The 18,020-nt window shown below is 36.2% G+C and overlaps 1 protein-coding gene across 1 annotated transcript in view; it reads right to left on the reverse strand.

Annotated features, from left to right (window-relative positions):
- ADAMTSL3 (ADAMTS like 3) overlaps positions 1–18,020 on the reverse strand; it is a 394,591-nt gene that overhangs the window by 248,445 nt on the left and 128,126 nt on the right. The window contains 1 exon segment of the mRNA XM_082617479.1: positions 16,521–16,648. Coding sequence (XP_082473605.1) covers positions 16,521–16,648 — 128 coding nt within the window.

An 18,020-nucleotide genomic window follows, 5' to 3' on the forward strand; every position in this document is an offset into this window, starting at 1 on the left:
AAGTATATCTCTACTAAAAATGCTACGACAACTGCAGCAAAGTGATATGAAAAAAGGAGCATTTCATTTCATGAACTCTCAAAATATAAAGTACCATTTTGGACTCATTCCTTCTCCAATGACTTCTTATGGTGAACCTACTATGTACTAGGATGTGGATATAAAGATGCAGTAGGATTACCTCTCAATTCCTTTAATAAGTCAACAGTAAGGTTTTTTTTTAACCCAACCGTCTGGTGGACATTTTTCATGTTCTACCTCATTTTGTCCAACCTAACACACACTGAACCCACTGATTGGCCTCTATTGATGTGGAATGCTTTGGTTACAATTTAGTGTGAAAATGAATGGCCACTTTATGAAACAGGCATAAAATGAAATGCAAGTTATTTTAAAGTTAAGGACACTGGAGTCCTAATTCCCCAAGCAGGAACCTGCCAGCTTATTCTGGAAATAATTCCTTTGGCTCAAAGCAACTGAGCTGCAGAAATATTACTTCCAAGTTTTTAATTCCATTCTAATTATTATTTGCAAGAGCTAATGGTTATCAGAAGTATATGAAAATTCAAGAACATCATTTCACAATTATGTATTTTCTATCCACTACAACATTCATAACACCCTGAAATTGAAAATTTTTGAAGCCATAAATTTATGAATATATAAAAAACATATGTTGATTCCACATGATGATACATTAAAAACATTAATAAAATCTCCCTGGAGTTTATAGCAGTATAATTTATTGCATTCATTTGCTGATGTACTGACTCAAATACTAGTGTCTTAAAAACTAAGAAGCATGTGGTTTGAAGAATAGAAATATATTAATTTTTTAGAATAGCAGTTAACTTAAACCTGTCTTTCCCATGGTTGGCACTTGACTAGAATATCAAATTGCAAATTTCTGTGAGAGAAAGAGACATTCTGGCTGGCGTATGGTTTACAGTGCAAAAGAACTGAGTGTGTATTTAAATGTAATCAAATTCTGAAATAACTTTATCCACAAAGAAATAAATGAGCAAAATAGCCACACTCACTCCCTTTCCTAAATCATAAATTTAAAGGGGCACACTGATAAAAAGAGAAGGCATTGAAAGGCCTTCTAAAGCTTTGGGAGAGCTTTTTGTCTGGTTTTTATGTAACCACCTCCACATACCTCTTCCAAGAAAAATCGACCACAAAAGCTCAATATTTATGAAGACTTTAATGAGTCTCTAAAGCTGTTCCAGGATAAGGAGACCTGATAAGCTTTCCAAGGGAAGTAGGTTTCCTTCTTAACAATCATAGAGTACTTCCAAAATTACAGTGAATCATCTCAATATGGGAGTAGGTATGTAAGGTTTGGGGCTGCCTAAAAGGTGGGGAGCAGGAAAGACAGAATTATTAACAACCCTACAGCCTTTCCTTTGAAGTAATCTAATTTAATTTTTATGCAGAGAAATAACGTTACTGTCCCTGTTTCTTATCAGAATCATGGAAAGAGTGGGTGCACCACAGGCCTGGCCTTATGCCAGGAACCAAGCTGTTGAACAAATATTGCCTCACCATACACTTTTCTTAATGAACATACCTCAGAACACACTATTCCCTCATTTAATTTTTTTCTTATATTTGGTTTAAGATCTTCCCTAGCTTCAGATATGTATTCAAACTAGATGAGCTCAGGGAGCAAGCAAAAATTTGGAGATTCCCAGGCCTAAAGGTAAATTTTAAAATATAGGTTAAGATGTGTACATAAATAGACTAAAGAATACTGCGTAAGTCCTAAAAAATGAAAAAGTCAAGCAAGTACTACTTCAGGAATGGTGACTCGAAACACAGTAGCAATATTTAGGAGAGAGCTGTTTTGGGGTTCCTACAATTATTTTATTATGAAATGTTTTAAGTCCAAAAAAAGGTCGGGAGAATGATGCAAACTCATGTACACACCAGTAAGCGTCATCATTTCTTGAAAGTTTTCTTCAGATTTATTTTTAAGACATGTGTCATTATAAATATGGTGGAAACCCCCTGCCAAACCTCCTCAATCTTATTCCCCTGCCTCCCTCCCTTTGGTTAGAGGTAACTAAGTAAATGGTATCATAATTTACATAACCTTTCACAGCTTGTTTTTTTTTTGTCCCAACACTGTGTTTTTTAAAATATCCATGTTGATAGACGCATCTCTAATTCATTCACTTTTATGGCTCTAGAGTAATCCAATTTATAAATATAGCTCAATTTATCAATTCTTTCTATTTTTTATTGATCAATTTTCCTAAAAGTCTATGAAGATTTAGGTTGGTTCTGCAATGAGCAATGTTATACAATCACCTAGGGTACATCTGCACACGTTTCTCTGGGATATATACCCTAGTGGGACTGTTCTGTTGTGGGCATTTACAGCTTCACTAGTACCAGATAATGACAAACTGCCCTTTAAAGTGGGAATACCAATTTTCACCCCCACTAGTAGTGCAGAAAAGTTCTTGTTTTTACACATCTAGGGCAATATTTGGCATTTTTAAACTTTAAAAAGTTTCCCAGTCTGAAGAATATGAAATATCTCACTTCGTATTTTTTGCATTTTTTTTGTTAATGAGGTTAATATTTTCATTTGTTTTTGACTATGCAGGTTCCCCTTCTGTGAACTTCCTGTTCATATCCTTTCCCCATTCTTCTACTAGTTTGCTTTGCTTTTGTTTTATTGTATTTAAATATCTCAGACACTAATCCCTTATTGGTTATATTCATTATCAAGATTTTATCCCATTCTATGCTCTTCTTTTGGTTTATAGTATATATTTTTACAATACAAAGCCTGCTTAAACTTATAAATATTTTCCTTCCCAACTTATGCTCTTTTTGTCTTAGTTAAGGAATAATTCACTACCCAGAGATCATACAGATATTCTCCTATATATTCTTCTTCTAAATGTTTTCAAGATTTGCTTTTCATAAGTAGATTTTAATCCACCTGGAATTTATTCTTTAATAGATTGACATTTTCTAATATTTTCCTTTGGATATTAATAATCATATTTGAACCTCATGTATTGAATATTCATCTTTTCTCCACCATTTTTTAAATTGTGGTATAATTGGCATATAACATTAGATTAGTTTAAGGTGTAATTACACAAATTTTTCATGACATCTTGAAATCCTACATATGCATGTTTCTGTTTCTGGGCTCTTGATTTTGCTACATTGGCCTATTTGTGCCCGTCCTACTACTATAGTTAAATTTTTTTTTAATGTTAGTGTTTGGGCAAATCTTTTGTTCTCCTCCAAAATTGTTTTTATTATTTTTGCACTTCCATGACTCCTGAAATTACATTTAATATAAATATAATTTAGGAGAAACTGGCATTTTTATGATATTGAGGCTTCCTAATATGAACATATTATATATCTCCATTTATTTAGGTGAGCTTTTAAATATTTCATAAAGGCCTTGTATATCTTTTATTGAATTTATTACAAGGTATCTTATATTTTTTAAGTAGCAAAAGCAGTGTCCTTTTGAAACTTGCTTTCTTATTAGTTTTTCCTACTGTGTAAGAATATAGTTGTTATTTGTGCACTAACTTTGTTTCCAATAATCTTAATGAATTCTTTCATTAGTCCTATTATTTTATGTGTAGATACTCTTGGATATTCTGTCTAGACAATCAGGTAGTCTATGAATAATGAGAGTTTTGCTTCTTCCTAATTGTTATACTTTGTATCTCTTTTTCTTGCCTTATTATACTGACTAGGACCTCATGTACAATAATGAATATAAACAATGACAGTAGCCATTCTTATCTCATATCTAATATTAAAGAAAATGCAGTAACATTCTATAGACTAAGAGAGTACATCTCTATTCCTAGTGTACGAAGATTTTTCATTTCAATTATGAATGTGTTCATTATATCAAATACCACTTTTGCATCGATTTAGATAACTGTATGACTTTTCTCTCTTAAATATTCCATGCTGTGCCTGCTGGTGCTTATTCATTGCAAATATTTACATGTGTATTATCTATTTTAGATTGCAAGCTTATCATAAGCAGGGCTCTATTGATAGGGATAGGAATCCTATACAGCCTGGCTTGGTGACCTGTCTCTCCATATCTTTTACTACTGCAGTAACCTCAGGGCTGTCAAGACTACTTTTCGTATTAATTTCTCACCTCAAGGCTTCCACAATCAAATGGGATATAAACATCCAACTCAATATATACAACATATGTAGATCAATATGCATGCACTTCAAATTCTTGGGAGAGTAGGTCCATTGTTTCGAAGTGGAAAATTTTTTTCATTTAATGTTGAGACCAATATCTTTAAATTCCCTATGTTGGTGTATGGCTTTTATTTTTTTCCAGTCCATCTGTTTAGTAAGTATATAGACCTCAACAGTCCTGTCTTTAAGTTAGGGCTGGAGTTCCTATACTGTGCCTCATATACACACAAGACTTGATCTCCTGTGACTGTGAAGGGATTAAAACTCAAAAGCCTGAGTTCTAGAGACCAGTAAATCCCATCTCCATCCCCAGGGTAGGCACAAAATCAGTTATGCACTTACTGGTCTGGCCCTCAGTTTCCTCTTTGTTTTTTGGCTCTGTAGATTTCATTTAATTTCTTGTATGTTCAACTTTACTGTTTTTTTATTAAGACAATTTTTTTAGAACAGTTTTAAGTTCACAGCAAAATTGAGGGGAAAGCACCGATATTTCCCATATATCACCTGCCCTTACACACGCATAGCTTCCCCCATTATCAACATTCCCCACCAGAGTGGTGCCTTTGCTACAATTGATGAACCTACATTGACGCATCCTAATCACCCCAAGTTCATAGTTTACATTAGGGTCCATGCTTGGAGTTGGATATTCCATGGGTTTGAAAAAATGTATGACACGTGTCCATCATTATGGTATCATACAGAGTATTTTCACCGCCCTAAATATCCTCTGTATTCCATCTACTCATCACCCCCACCCCCGACTCTTAACCCCTGGCAACCACTGATCTTTTTACTGTCTTCATAGTTTTGCCTTTTCAAGAATGTCATATAGTTGGAATCATATAGTATGCAGCCTTTTCAGATTGGCTTCTTTCACTTAGTAATATGCATTTAAATTTTCTCCATGTCTTTCTATGTCTTGATAGACCACGTCTTTTTAGTGTTGAATAACATTCCATTGTCTGGATGTACATTTTATTTATCCATTCACCTTACTGAAGGACATCTTGGTTGCTTACAAGTTTGGCAATTATGAATAAAGTTGCTATAAACATCTGTGTGCAGGTCTTTGTGTGGACATAAGTTTTTAACTACCTTGGGCAAACACCAAGGAGCATGAACACTCACTCATATTGTAAGAGTATGTTTAGTTTTGTAAGAAACCATCTTACTGTTTTCCAAAGTAGCTGTACCATTTTGCATTCCCACTAGCAATGAATGAGAGTTCCTGTTATTCCACACCCTCACCAGCATTTGCTGTGGTCAGTGTTCCAGATTTTGACCATTCCAATAGGTGTGTAGTGGTCTCTCGTTATTTTAATTTGCAGTTACCTGATGACAGATGATGTGGAGCATCTTTTCATGTGCTTATATGCCATCTACATATCTTCTTTGGTGAGGTGTCTGTTAAGGTCTTTGCCCAGTTTTTTTTTGTTTTTTGTTTTTTGTTTTTTGCGGGCCTCTCACTGCTGTGGCCTCTCCCGTTGCAGAGCACAGGCTCCAGACGCACAGGCTCAGCGGCCATGGCTCACGGGCCTAGCCGCTCCATGGCATGTGGGATCCTCCCGGACCGGGTCATAAACCCGTGTCCCCTACATCTGCAGGCGGACTCTCAAACACTGCACCACCAGGGAAGCCCTGCCCAATTTTTTAATTGGGTTGTTTGTTTTCATATTGTTCAGTTTTACAAGTTCTTTGTATATTTTGGATAACAGTCCTTTATCAAATATGTCTTTTGCAAATATTTTCCCCAAGTCTATGGCTTGTCTTCTCATTCTCTTGACATTATCTTTTGCAGAATAGAAGTTTTTAATTTTAATGAAGTTGGCTTATCAATTACTTTATTCATGGATCATGCCTTTGGTGTTGCATCTAAAATGTCACTGCCATACCTAAGGTCATCTAAGGTTTTCTCCTAGGTTATTTTCTAGGAGTTTTATAGTTTTGTGTTTTGCATTTAGTTCTTTTATATATTTTGAGTTACTGTAAGGTTTGTGTCCACATTCAGTTTTTTGCATGTGGATGTCCAGTAGTTTTAGCACCATTTGTTGAAGAGACTATCTTTGCTCCATTGTATTGCCTTTGCTCCTTTGTCAAGGATCAGTTGACTATATTTATGGAGGTCTATTTCTGGGCTGTCTATTCTGTTTCATTGATCCATTTGTCTGTCCCTTCAAGAATAATACACTGTCTTGATTTCTGTACCTTTATAGTAAGTCTTGAAGTCGGGTAGTTTTAGTCCTCTGACTATTCTCCTTCAATATTGCGTGGACTATGCTGGGTCTTTTGCCTCTCCACATAAACTTTAGAATCAGTTTGCTGTTATCCACAAAATATTATGCTGGGATTTTGACCAAGATTGCATTGGATCTAAAGATCAAGTTGGGAGAAACTGACATCTTGACCATATTTAGCTTTCCTATCCATGAAAATGGAATATCGCTCCATTCAACTTTACCTAAAAAAGATTTATGTCCTATTTTACCTGGCCTTTCTAGGTGTTTTTTAAAATAAATTAAATACTTTATTTTAAAATAATTGTAAATCACATTGATCTGTAAGATAATGAAAAGAAATCCTATGACCCTGTTTCCCCAAATGATAACATCTTGTAAAACTGTGTTACAATAACTCAACCGGGATATTTACATTAATACAGTCAGAATACAGAACACTTCTATTACCCCAAATATCCCTCAAGTTGCCTCTTATAGTCATACCTTCTTTCTAACTACCCCCAACTCTTCTTTAATACCAGGCAATTACTGATCTGTTCTCCATTTCTATAATTTTTGCCATTTTAATAATATTATATAAATGGGATCATATGGTATGTAACCTTTGGGGAATGGCTTTTTGTACCTCAGCATAATTCTCGGAGATTCATCCAGGTCATCACCTGTATCAGTGGTTCATTTCTTTTTACTGCTGTGTAGTAGTCCATGATATGGATATACTATAGTTTGTTTAACTAGTCACCCACTAAAGGGCATCTGGGTTGTTTCCATTTTTTGGATATTATGAGTAAAGCTGCTAAAAACATTCAGGTTTTCATGGGAAAACAAGTCTTCATTTCTCTGGGATAAATGCCCAGGAGTACAACTGCTGGGTTGTATGGTAGTTGCATGTTTATTTTATTAAGAAACTGCCTGTGGCTGTACTATTTTACATTCTCACCACCAGTGTATGAGTGATCCAGTTTATCTGCATTCTTGCCAGCATTTCATGTTGTCACTTAAAAAAAAAAAGGTATTCTGATAGGTATGTAATAAATAATGTCTGATTGTGGCTTTAATTTGCATTTCCCTAACAGCTAGAGATAATAAGCACATTTTCATGTACTTATCTGACATTTGTGTATCCTCTTTGGTGAAATATCTGTTCAGGTCTTTTATTCATTTTCTAATTGGATTGTTTTTTTTGGTTTTTTTTTTTTGCGGTACGCAGGCCTCTCACCGCTGCGGCCTCTCCCGTCGCGGAGCACAGGCTCCGGACGCGCAGGCCCAGCGGCCATGGCTCACCGGCCCAGCCGCCCCACGGCATGTGGTATCCTCCCTGACCGGGGCACGAACCCGTGTGCCCTGCGTCGGCAGGCAGACTCCCAACCACTGCACCACCAGGGAAGCCCGGATTGTTTTTTTTTAATTGTTAATTTTTTAAAGTCCTTAATGTAGATCCTAGTCCTTTATCAGATATGTGGTTTGCAAATATTTTCTCCCACTGATCTAGGTGCCATTACCACCAATACCACAGTTGTGATTACTGTAGCTGTATAAGTCTTGATAACAGGTAGACTGATTCCTTCTACTCTATTTTTTTTTCAGAATTGTTTTAGGTATTCTGTGGCTTTGCCTTTCCGTATAAATTTTAGAATAATCTTGTTTAATCTACATAAAAAAACCTTGCTAGAATTTTGAGTGAAATAAACCTATAAATCAATTTGAGCCCAGCTTTATTCCCCACTTGGTTCCTAGAATATTGGAATCAGAGGATCTTTGTCTGAGAAATCAGAGCAGCCCAAAATAAAATACCTAAAAACATCATCAGGCAATGAGATAGACCAGCCACATCTCCTTAAAATTAAGCTGGCAACTCTTTTCCTTAAACATCAACAACAACAACAACAAAACAAAACAAAACAAAACAAAATAAGGATCACCAGAAATCTCAGAAAGTTCTCTAACATGAAATACAGTGACAAAAACAACACAGAAAACAGTAATTTGGAAAGAATTGAGACTATGCAGGGAGAAGAAAACTCCCCCCAACCCTGCCCCACAAAAGTCTTTTTGTATGCTCAGAGAGAAAAGAGAAGATACTGCATCTGAGAATCAGGGACAGACTGCTTTTGTTAAAAAAAATAATTCAAGGAACAAAAAATATTTAAGAAGAAAACAGAGAAAGAGGAAAAAAGGGAGAGAGAAAATACTTACAGAATTGGAAAATAAGTTTAGGCAAATCTCCCAGAAAGTAGAGCAAATGGGCAAAGAGAGGAAAACAGTAAGTCTAATATCTGAATAATATATACATAAACATCTTTTAAAAAATAATCAACAAAAATTAAAATTAAAAAAATATATCTTCATCAAAAGTCTATATTCTCCAACATAGCTTTCAATATTCTTCACAAAATTACGCATCTTTACCTATCCCACAGACCCATACTGTAGTCAAGCAGGCTTTTTTATCAGTCTTGGGATTTATTAATTCATTCATCTATTTATTTATGGAATAAAATATACTAAATTTCCTCTACACATCAGTAGTAATGTTGGACACAGAATAAAGAGAAGAAAGACACCATGTATGCCACCTAAAATGTTTTTTCAATTGTGGAAATAGAAAAATAACAAAACAACACAATGAAATAAACACTCTGATAAAAGTATGTTCACAAGATCCTATAGAAATACAGAAGAACTGCACCTAACCTAGTAAATGGTAGAAACTGCCAACAAATGCTTTAAGGAAGAAATGGAGACTCAATGGACTTTCCAAGGTCAACTATGTGTTGTTAACAACCAAAAGGAGAAAAAGGATGCTTTAGACAGAAATAAGAGCATTGACAAAAGATGTGAAGTGATAGGTGAGCACACATTCACTTATTTACTCATTCAATTAACACTGTGTGGGTCCTAATCATATGTTAGATGTTAGACCTTAGGGTGGTGAAGTAAATGTCCTTTCCCTAAAAGGAGTATAATAATAAGAAGCACAAAAGAGGAACATCAAATTTAGACCAAGATGTCAAGATAGGTTTCCTAAATGAGGATGACCTTGAAGAATAAGTAAGAATTAACCAGATACCACACTAAAAAAAGACACAAAAGTATACGTGATAAGATGCAGATGATTAAGACAATAGGTGCACAAAGAAGGGCCAGGTTTAAAATGAAGGAAAGAAGGTAAGGTAACAAATACACCATAGGAGCATTTTGAAACATCATTAGAAAATAAATCAGAGAAAAATTCAAGGGGCAAGGATCTTGAAAAGCACTCTTAAACACACAGGAAAATAAACAACAGATGAAAGTGACTAGAGTAAAAGTAGAAGACAAACAGAAATAACAAGTGTTCATGGAGAAGAGGACAGAATAAAGAGGCAAGAACCAACAGTAAATGATACAAGAGAAGAAAATTTTTCCTACAATAAAGAAAGATCTAAATCTGTACAACAAAAGTGGCCACCATGTGCCAAGGAAAAATAAATGAAAAGAGACTGATAGCTAGATGAAACACTGTCAAACTCCTAAGGGAAAAATACAGCCTTCTATAGGCAGCCAGGCAGAACAAATAGGTTATCTACCAAAGAAGACAAAAAAATTAAGCCAGCTTGAGAGGTCTGTGAGCAACACTGTATATCAAATTTTATGAAAAAAGAACTTCTGAATCTTGAGAGGGAAAATTTGTGTCTCAGGAATTTTATACCGAAATAAGCCATTCACTGCTTATTTGTGAAGTCAAGTGAAAGACATTTTCAGATATATTATATAAGGACTCATAAAGTATAAGACCCACAACTTTTTCCTGAAATTAAGAAGGCTATAAAGTCTTGCTGCTTGAAGTGTGGTCCATGGACAAGCTGCATTGACATTACCTGGGGATTCGTTAGAAATGAAAGATCTTGGATCCCACTCCAGACCTACTGAATCAAAGTTTATATTTCAACAAGATCCCTAGGTGATTCATATGTGCATTAAAATTCCAGAAGCACAGCTCAAAACATATCCCTGCAAACAAAGTGATGATTCGGAATTTAGAACTGAAAATACTGACAATGAACACTGAAATAATGTATGCACACAAACACAATTAAGTTTCAATGATAGTTTGGAATATGATTATGAAAGAAAAGATATAAAGGGAATAAATGGTGCCAAGAAACTGAGTATAAGATCCCAGATTATAATAACAAAGCCCCAAAGAGTAGGAATGAAGAAGAAAAGCATAAAATATGCATCAGCTTACAAATAGAAATCAAAAGAAACTAGCATTTTATTATTGGCATTGACAGTTATAAAGCAATTATTAAAGTATGGCTTTCAAACATCTTAAATTTAATCATCAGTAATATAAAAACAGGATATATATATATGTACACATATGTATATGTACACATATATATTTCCAAATTACCAGAGGTAAAATTTCAGCAAAAAAAAGCATAAAAGAAAAGAGAGAATGAAAGATTTTAAATAGTGATGGTAAGCCAAGCACATATATTGAACTCTTTCCCCCTTATAAATGCCTAGTGAAATGACCAACAAAGTATATTAATAAGTCAACAACTCTCCATCATAGCTTGAAATTCATACAGGCTATACACAAGCCAGAAACTTCAACATGCATGTGAACAAGACTAAATTAAAGGATGGTATACAAATATACTATTCACTATACACAAAAGAGAAGGCTGCCTTTGAAGTAAGTGGAACAGATACACAGGAGAACCCACCAATACTCACTAAATCAAATTGACAGATGATGTAGCCAGAACTCCTGGCAATCAATGCCATGGGAGTGGCTAGTATAAGACAAAAATGTAGATGCATGTAAGAGCCAACTGGATAGGGGGCCCTGTGAAACACTCAGTGCCTGTATGGGCTGGGGTACTCTGGAAGGGTTAAGGGAAATGTAGGTACTGCAGAGATTATCTCCAAATAAAGGAAAGCCACAAAAATTCATTAGCAGAAAGGCAATGTTCCTTCCCACAAATGCCTTCCACTGCAGCTTCTATTCATTCTCCATATTGATACAAAGCTGCAATAGATTTAAAGCAATGATTCTTACCCAAACAGAAGAAAGGCATTTTTCCCATGGAGAGTGAGAACTGAATTAACAAAGGACTTGATTAAACCCTAATTCTAATCTAGATCCCTGATATTTGGAGATAAACACACACACACACACACACACACACACATATACACATACATACACGTAAGTATACATATACACATATTAGTAGATTTTTTTAAATTGCTATTATTTCTTTAATAATGATCCTATAGGATCATTTTCCCTCTACCTGGATAACTCCCTTTAGCAATTCTTTTAGCACAAGCCAGATAGTAAAGAATTATCTCAGTTTTTGTTTGTCTCAAAGCATCTTTATTTCACCTTCACACTCAAAGGATATTTTTGTTAGATAGAGGATTCCATTGTAATAGTTATTTTCTTTCAAGATGTTAGGTAATTTCATTATATTCTAATGTGAAGTTAGCAGTCAACATTATCTTTTCTCCTTTGATGGTAATGTGTCTTTTTTCTCTGGCTTCTTTTAAGATTTTACCATAATGTGTTTATGCATATTTATTCTCTTTAGGGTGTGCAGAGTTTCTTGAATTTGTGGCTTGATATCTTTATAGCAATAACTTTTGGAAATTTGGGGAAATTCTTGGTTACTATCACTTCAAATAGTACTTCTACCCTATTCTCTATCTCTCTTTTCCTTTTAGGACTCCAATTATACATGGTTTAGACCTTTTCATCTTGTTCCATACATCCCTTATTCTATGTTCTGTGTTTTCCCCCCACCCTATAATTTAGCCTGGATATTTCTACAAAACTATACTCTCTTCTACTGTTTCTAATCTGCTATTATGGCCATCTATTTAGTACATAATTTTAGTTATCACTTGCTTCTATTCTCAAATTCCCATATGATTCAATTTTATGGATTCCAGTTCTCTGATGAAATCCTGTATTCTGTTATCTATTCTCATAAATATTTATTACAGGGTTTTTGTTTTGTTTTGTTAACACACAGGTCCAATAACTCTAGCACCTGTTTCTATCATCTGTTTTTCCTCTTGCTCTTGTATCATGGTAAGATTGGCAATGTTTTATTGAATCATTGGCATGATCTATAAAAACTTGTATAATCTCTGGTTGGTGTCATCTTCCTCCAGGGTGTCTTTTTTAAAGTTTCTTGGAGGCAGTTGGAATAACAACAAATTTTATTAGTCAAATTAGGGTTGAGCTAATTCAAGACTAGGTTTCAGTCTTTCTAATATCTAGTCTATTTAGGATTGGTTTTCCCTTTCTCCTAGGGTATAGTCCTTCATGGATACAAACTGATCACCTGAGATGTTTACCAGGGCTTTGAACTCAAATTTGTATGTCCCAGGACTATGAAACTGCCAATAAATCTGCTTAATTTCTCAGCCTCTTAGCAGCCGCTTTCTGCTTGGCTTTTCTGCCTTTTACTGCTTAAAAATTGGTGAATACTAGGATGAAAAATGTGGCTCAGATAAAGTCATTTTTCTGCATATCGCTTACTTGCAGGGATCTTGCAGTCTCAAGTTCTAAGTCCATGATTATGTTTTACTCCTCAATTTCTGGTTCCCAATTACCCATCATTAGATTGCTAATATCTGTAAGAGTTTTTATTACATCCAAAGTATGGTCCAAAGTGAAGTGAGACAAATAAGGGCAAAAAAGTAAATTTCTATAAAGCTACATGAATTCAATTTAAAGGCAGGTCTTTCAATCTAAGATTATGTCCTACTTTTTAATGTTAAAATGAAAAGATTCTGATTGTAATTCTTTCCTGAAAAGTCTGTGATGGTAGACCATAGGTGAGTTTTTTGTTTGTTTGTTTTTATTTTTGTCTTTATTTGACCAAATAAAAAACTGACAACCTATATTAGTTCCAAATATGCTTTTTTTGAACAATTTACTAGTATTTGAAATCCAAAAGTCTGAGAATCAGATTCTTTACCTTCTTCTCCAACATTGGCCCATTCTGCTTTCTCCCCTGTCTATTGTCTTTTAGGCATAAAACCTGCTTTTCATTTCCTGCTCCAGCACCTTTACATATGCTGGCCTCAGTATCTGGATTTTATGTCCCATAACCCTCCACCCTTCATATAATTGACCTCCTCTCAGCAGTTGGGTCTCAGCATAGACCCTCGGCACAGAGGACTTCCCTGGATAGCTGTTATCTACCCCCTTGACACAAATTTTAATCACACATAATTTGATTACATACTTGTTTATTGTTTGTCCCCCTAGATTACAAGAACCATGAGGACAGGCTCTGTGTTAGTTTAACTCACAGTTGTTAAACTCCTTACCCACACCAAGGTATAAAAAGCATCTTGGAGCTGGAGACTTAGATAGTATAAGGATTTCTGAAGATTTCTTTGAGAAATCTATGCTATGAGCCTACCCCTCACCCTGCTCCAACAGAAAGAGAAGGGATGAGGGCTTCAATCTGCTAACCCCCAATTGAGAGGAAGAAATTTTAGGGACACCAGCTGACACGTGCCTCTTGCAGTTGGTTGGTGTCTAATTCACACCTGAGAAATTTAAGGGTTGAGAGCTCAGCTGCAGTGGCCTGTGTAAGCAGAGCAGGTGCTGCTGCATTGGCTCCTAGAACTGGAGAGTTTGTTTAGCAAAGTTCACAGGAGGGTTTCCAGTGAACCAGATGTGGGCCGCATGCAAGAGAGCCAGCAAGGGGTTGTCTTAGGAACGAACATACCAAGACAGCTGCTGAAGGGGTGAGTAGACATAAACAGGAAGAAGCTGGGAGTATGCCTAGGTGTCCAAGATTAGGAAAGAGCAATGTTACCAAGTCAGAGGATTGCGAATACCACATCTCAAGCGAATTGCAGGCGAGGATCCCAAGGGACTCAGGGGAAGGAGGAGACACTGTCTCAGAAAAATCCATCAAAGTGCTCACGATAGATGAAGCTGGCTTTAAACACCTACTAAACCAGAGAACATCAATACCTGGTCACTAAAGTCAAGGCAGAACTCCCCTCCTCCTTCTCCTCTCCTCTTGCCCAAATCTCCTTTTCTGAGTAAGTACAGAGAAGGCAGAAGAGGCTGAGCAGTAGCCCTTCCTACCCCAAAGGCTTTCCAGTAGCAGTCGACCCCGGTTAGGAAACAGAAGACACAAATGCACACACACACTGAGATAGATCACTTGGCAAAGTCATATTCTAGGCAAAATCAAAGTAATTTTTTAAATTGATAAAATAACAGACATGGAAGCATTTTGGTTGTATGACAACAAGATGAAAGTGGCCATTCATGATCCTTAATATCGATATATTCCTCTAAATTTTTTTAACAGATACAAGTACATACCATCTTTTTAAAAATTTTGCCTTTATCTCTTTTGCCAGTGAATAAGTAGAATTTATGGAATTTTTGTTGTTTAAGTGATGTTTGATGCTGAATAAGGACCATTTATACCGGTGATTCAAATAGAACCTTGACTGAGCTCAAAATTTTGAGCTTAAGTAGCCTCATCCCTTCTATTATTCCTAATAATTACCTTGCCATTTATCACAGGATATGGATTTTTATATTTTGAGGGCAGGGCATGAGGGATGAATGTCAAGGAATCATAAAATGCTCTACTATGAGGGGTTTGGCTTTTATATTTAGTTGGTGACTGGGGTGGTACATACCATAAAGAAAAGACAAACACAAATAAACCCCACTCTCTTCCCACCTGAACCCTACCATTCATTGCAAATTATTCAGATCCCTCAGATTTGGATTGAGATGCCAAAATCTCACCTTCCCATGCCAGTCTCCATGCTAGAAACCTCTCCCTCAAATGACTGACCAGCAGTGGGTAAGAACTTGCTCCCTACCTAAGAAGACCCTCCCTGACCCTTGCCCACAGGAGCACAGGCCCCCTATTACAAACCTCACCAGGATAAATACATCCCAGTACAATGCAACATCCATATGGTATGACACACTTAGAGGGCCTTTATTTCCTCACCAAGGTAACACAGAAGAAGCAGCTATATACCACTTTGTCATTGCGGGACTAATCCCCGGACTCAGTTCTTCAACCATTTACTTAGGGTTCCAAGCTCTGAGTCAGAACTTGCCCTAAGATAATGACACCAACACTAACTCCAGAAGCCTTCCCACACTTTCCTGGAGTGGACTCAGAGTCCTCCTTCTCAAAGGCCATGTCTACAGTCTCACATCTTCCCTGCTCTGTGCTGTCTCAAGGAAATGAGAATGTACGTGGTCACTCTTTAATATGCCATAAAACAGCGACCTTGATGGAATCCAGAGCATTTCTGCTCTATACCTTACACATTCAGGGAACGTCCATTCCCTCTTTCACCGGACAACATCCCCAAACTGAAGTTAGCTGCCATGATCTTGGAGACTTCTTTTGTCCAGAACCAGCACATCTGGTTCCATCCACTTGGGGTTCTGTCTTATCTGAGAGCTCAGGTAAAAATCCTTGGCTAGGACTGACATTACCCCGTGAAGAATTACTTCAAATTGTCTCAAGAGCAATGATAACTGTGGGTTTCTTACAATGTATGTTTATTTCTTAAGAAGCTGATCTTACATTTTAACAAATGTTGCTTAACATAAACATTTCTAAGATGGAAGCACAGACCTTGCATTACCTTCTTAATCAATGGGTTGCTCAGAGAAAGTGAACCGAAAGTGATTAAAATGGCAACAACTCAAGGGTGGAACACAGAAGACTTGACCTCTTACCCCAGGTCTCAACAACTTTGGGCCAGTGACTTATCATGCCGGCCTCCCCTCCCTTAAAGCCCAAAGTGTGGAGTGCACCAGCTGCTGCAAGCTGGGAGTCTCATGTGAAGGGGTATGGCCACACTCATGAAAATGCGGCCATTACTATTTAAATACGGTAATTTGAGGTAACTTAAATATGGTAACTTGGTAACTTACACCACCATCATGGTGCCTTCCAAAGCCAAGAAGCCCAGTTGTCTTCCCAACCTCACCCACCCAAAGGCGCCAACACCCCACAGAGAAGAACAGGAAAAGCCACCACTTACCTGCCAGTCAAACATCTCCGCAGAGAATAGGACGCTCCTCCCCCACAAGTCCGGGAGCAGTCACTCCAGTCACCCCAAGCATCCCAGTTGCTATCTTTGTCTTCATCCGAATGAGTATTTCTTGAAGTCTGTAATGTGAAAAAACACAATAAATTATAGACAAAATGCTAGAAATATCCCAAAAGCTTTCCCAGTTTTTCCAGAGTCTTACTCTAAGCTGTTCACAAAGACTAAAGTTGCCTAAAAATGCGTTGTTTTGGAATGGCTACATTAAAACACACACACACACACACACACACACACAAGATAGTTTTATATGGAAACTCATGACACATGAGTACCTTTCCACCTTACGAAGGTTTTGTCCAGATGGCTTCTAAGCCCAGTTTTAAATTTGAAATTTTATCATTTCAAAATTTAAGTACATTGGCTAAATATAAATAATAATATTATTATTTTGTTTTTATAACTTACATAGCAGGGTCCTAAGAAATTCTCTTAGGAGAATTGTACCTAAGAAATTCTCTCCATTGTCTGTCATATAGACTGGTGCTTACTCCAAAGAAACCTTTTTGCATGAGGATTTGTGGAACCTCTTGAGAGAGGCTTCACCCCAAGAAAACAAAGTAGATAAAGCTTCAGGGTCCAAGAAAATAGAGAAAGTTCAATTATGAATGCTGTTTGGATTAATTTGTCTTCTGGACTTGCCACCATTGACTTATATCAAGATACTCTAAAGAAAAGAGAACAGGGGGAGTTAAAATTTTTTAAATATATAGATGGATATAGATATGAAAAGAAATGATGTACAAAACATTACGAAGAGGCCTAAAGTAGACTCGAATAAATGGAGAAACACGTAGTCCTAAATAGCCGGACTCAATACTGTAAAATGTTAATTCTCTCCAAATTAATCTATAAATTTATGATAACTCCAATCAAAATCCCAAAGGGGATTTTTTTAGACCCTAACAAAATGATTCTAAAGTTCATCTGGTGGAGTAAATGTCTACAAGAGCCAAGAAAAAAACTGTACAAGAAGGGAAATTAGAGGGAAATTGCCTCAATTCAAACAGTATAGAATTGGCATAGCAATAAGCATTCAGATCTATTAAGGTAAGAAAGAGAAGAGTCCAGAAACAGACTCAAGTATAAGGACATAACATAGAACCCAACCACAAGTCGGTGTGATGAATGGTTTAAAAGAAAATAATAGATAACTTCTTCACAAAAGACATCAAAATGAATTCAGATATATTCCAGAAATTAATATTTTGAATGTTGAACCCATAAAATACTAAAAAAGCTATAGATTAAAAGTCATACAGGCTTGATGTAACAAAGAGTGTCCTAAATGTGTCAACAAAGGTAGAAACCCCAAAGCAAAAGACTGATAGACTGAATTACATTAAAATAAAAACACACATAGCATTTTCTCTCTCTTCACCTATAGATAAAGGAGTAAGTATATGAACATCCACACGAAAATGCCGTAGTAAA

The sequence above is a fragment of the Mesoplodon mirus genome (genome assembly GCF_964341445.2).
Source record: "Mesoplodon mirus genome assembly, chromosome: 4".
Lineage (NCBI taxonomy): Eukaryota > Metazoa > Chordata > Mammalia > Artiodactyla > Ziphiidae > Mesoplodon > Mesoplodon mirus.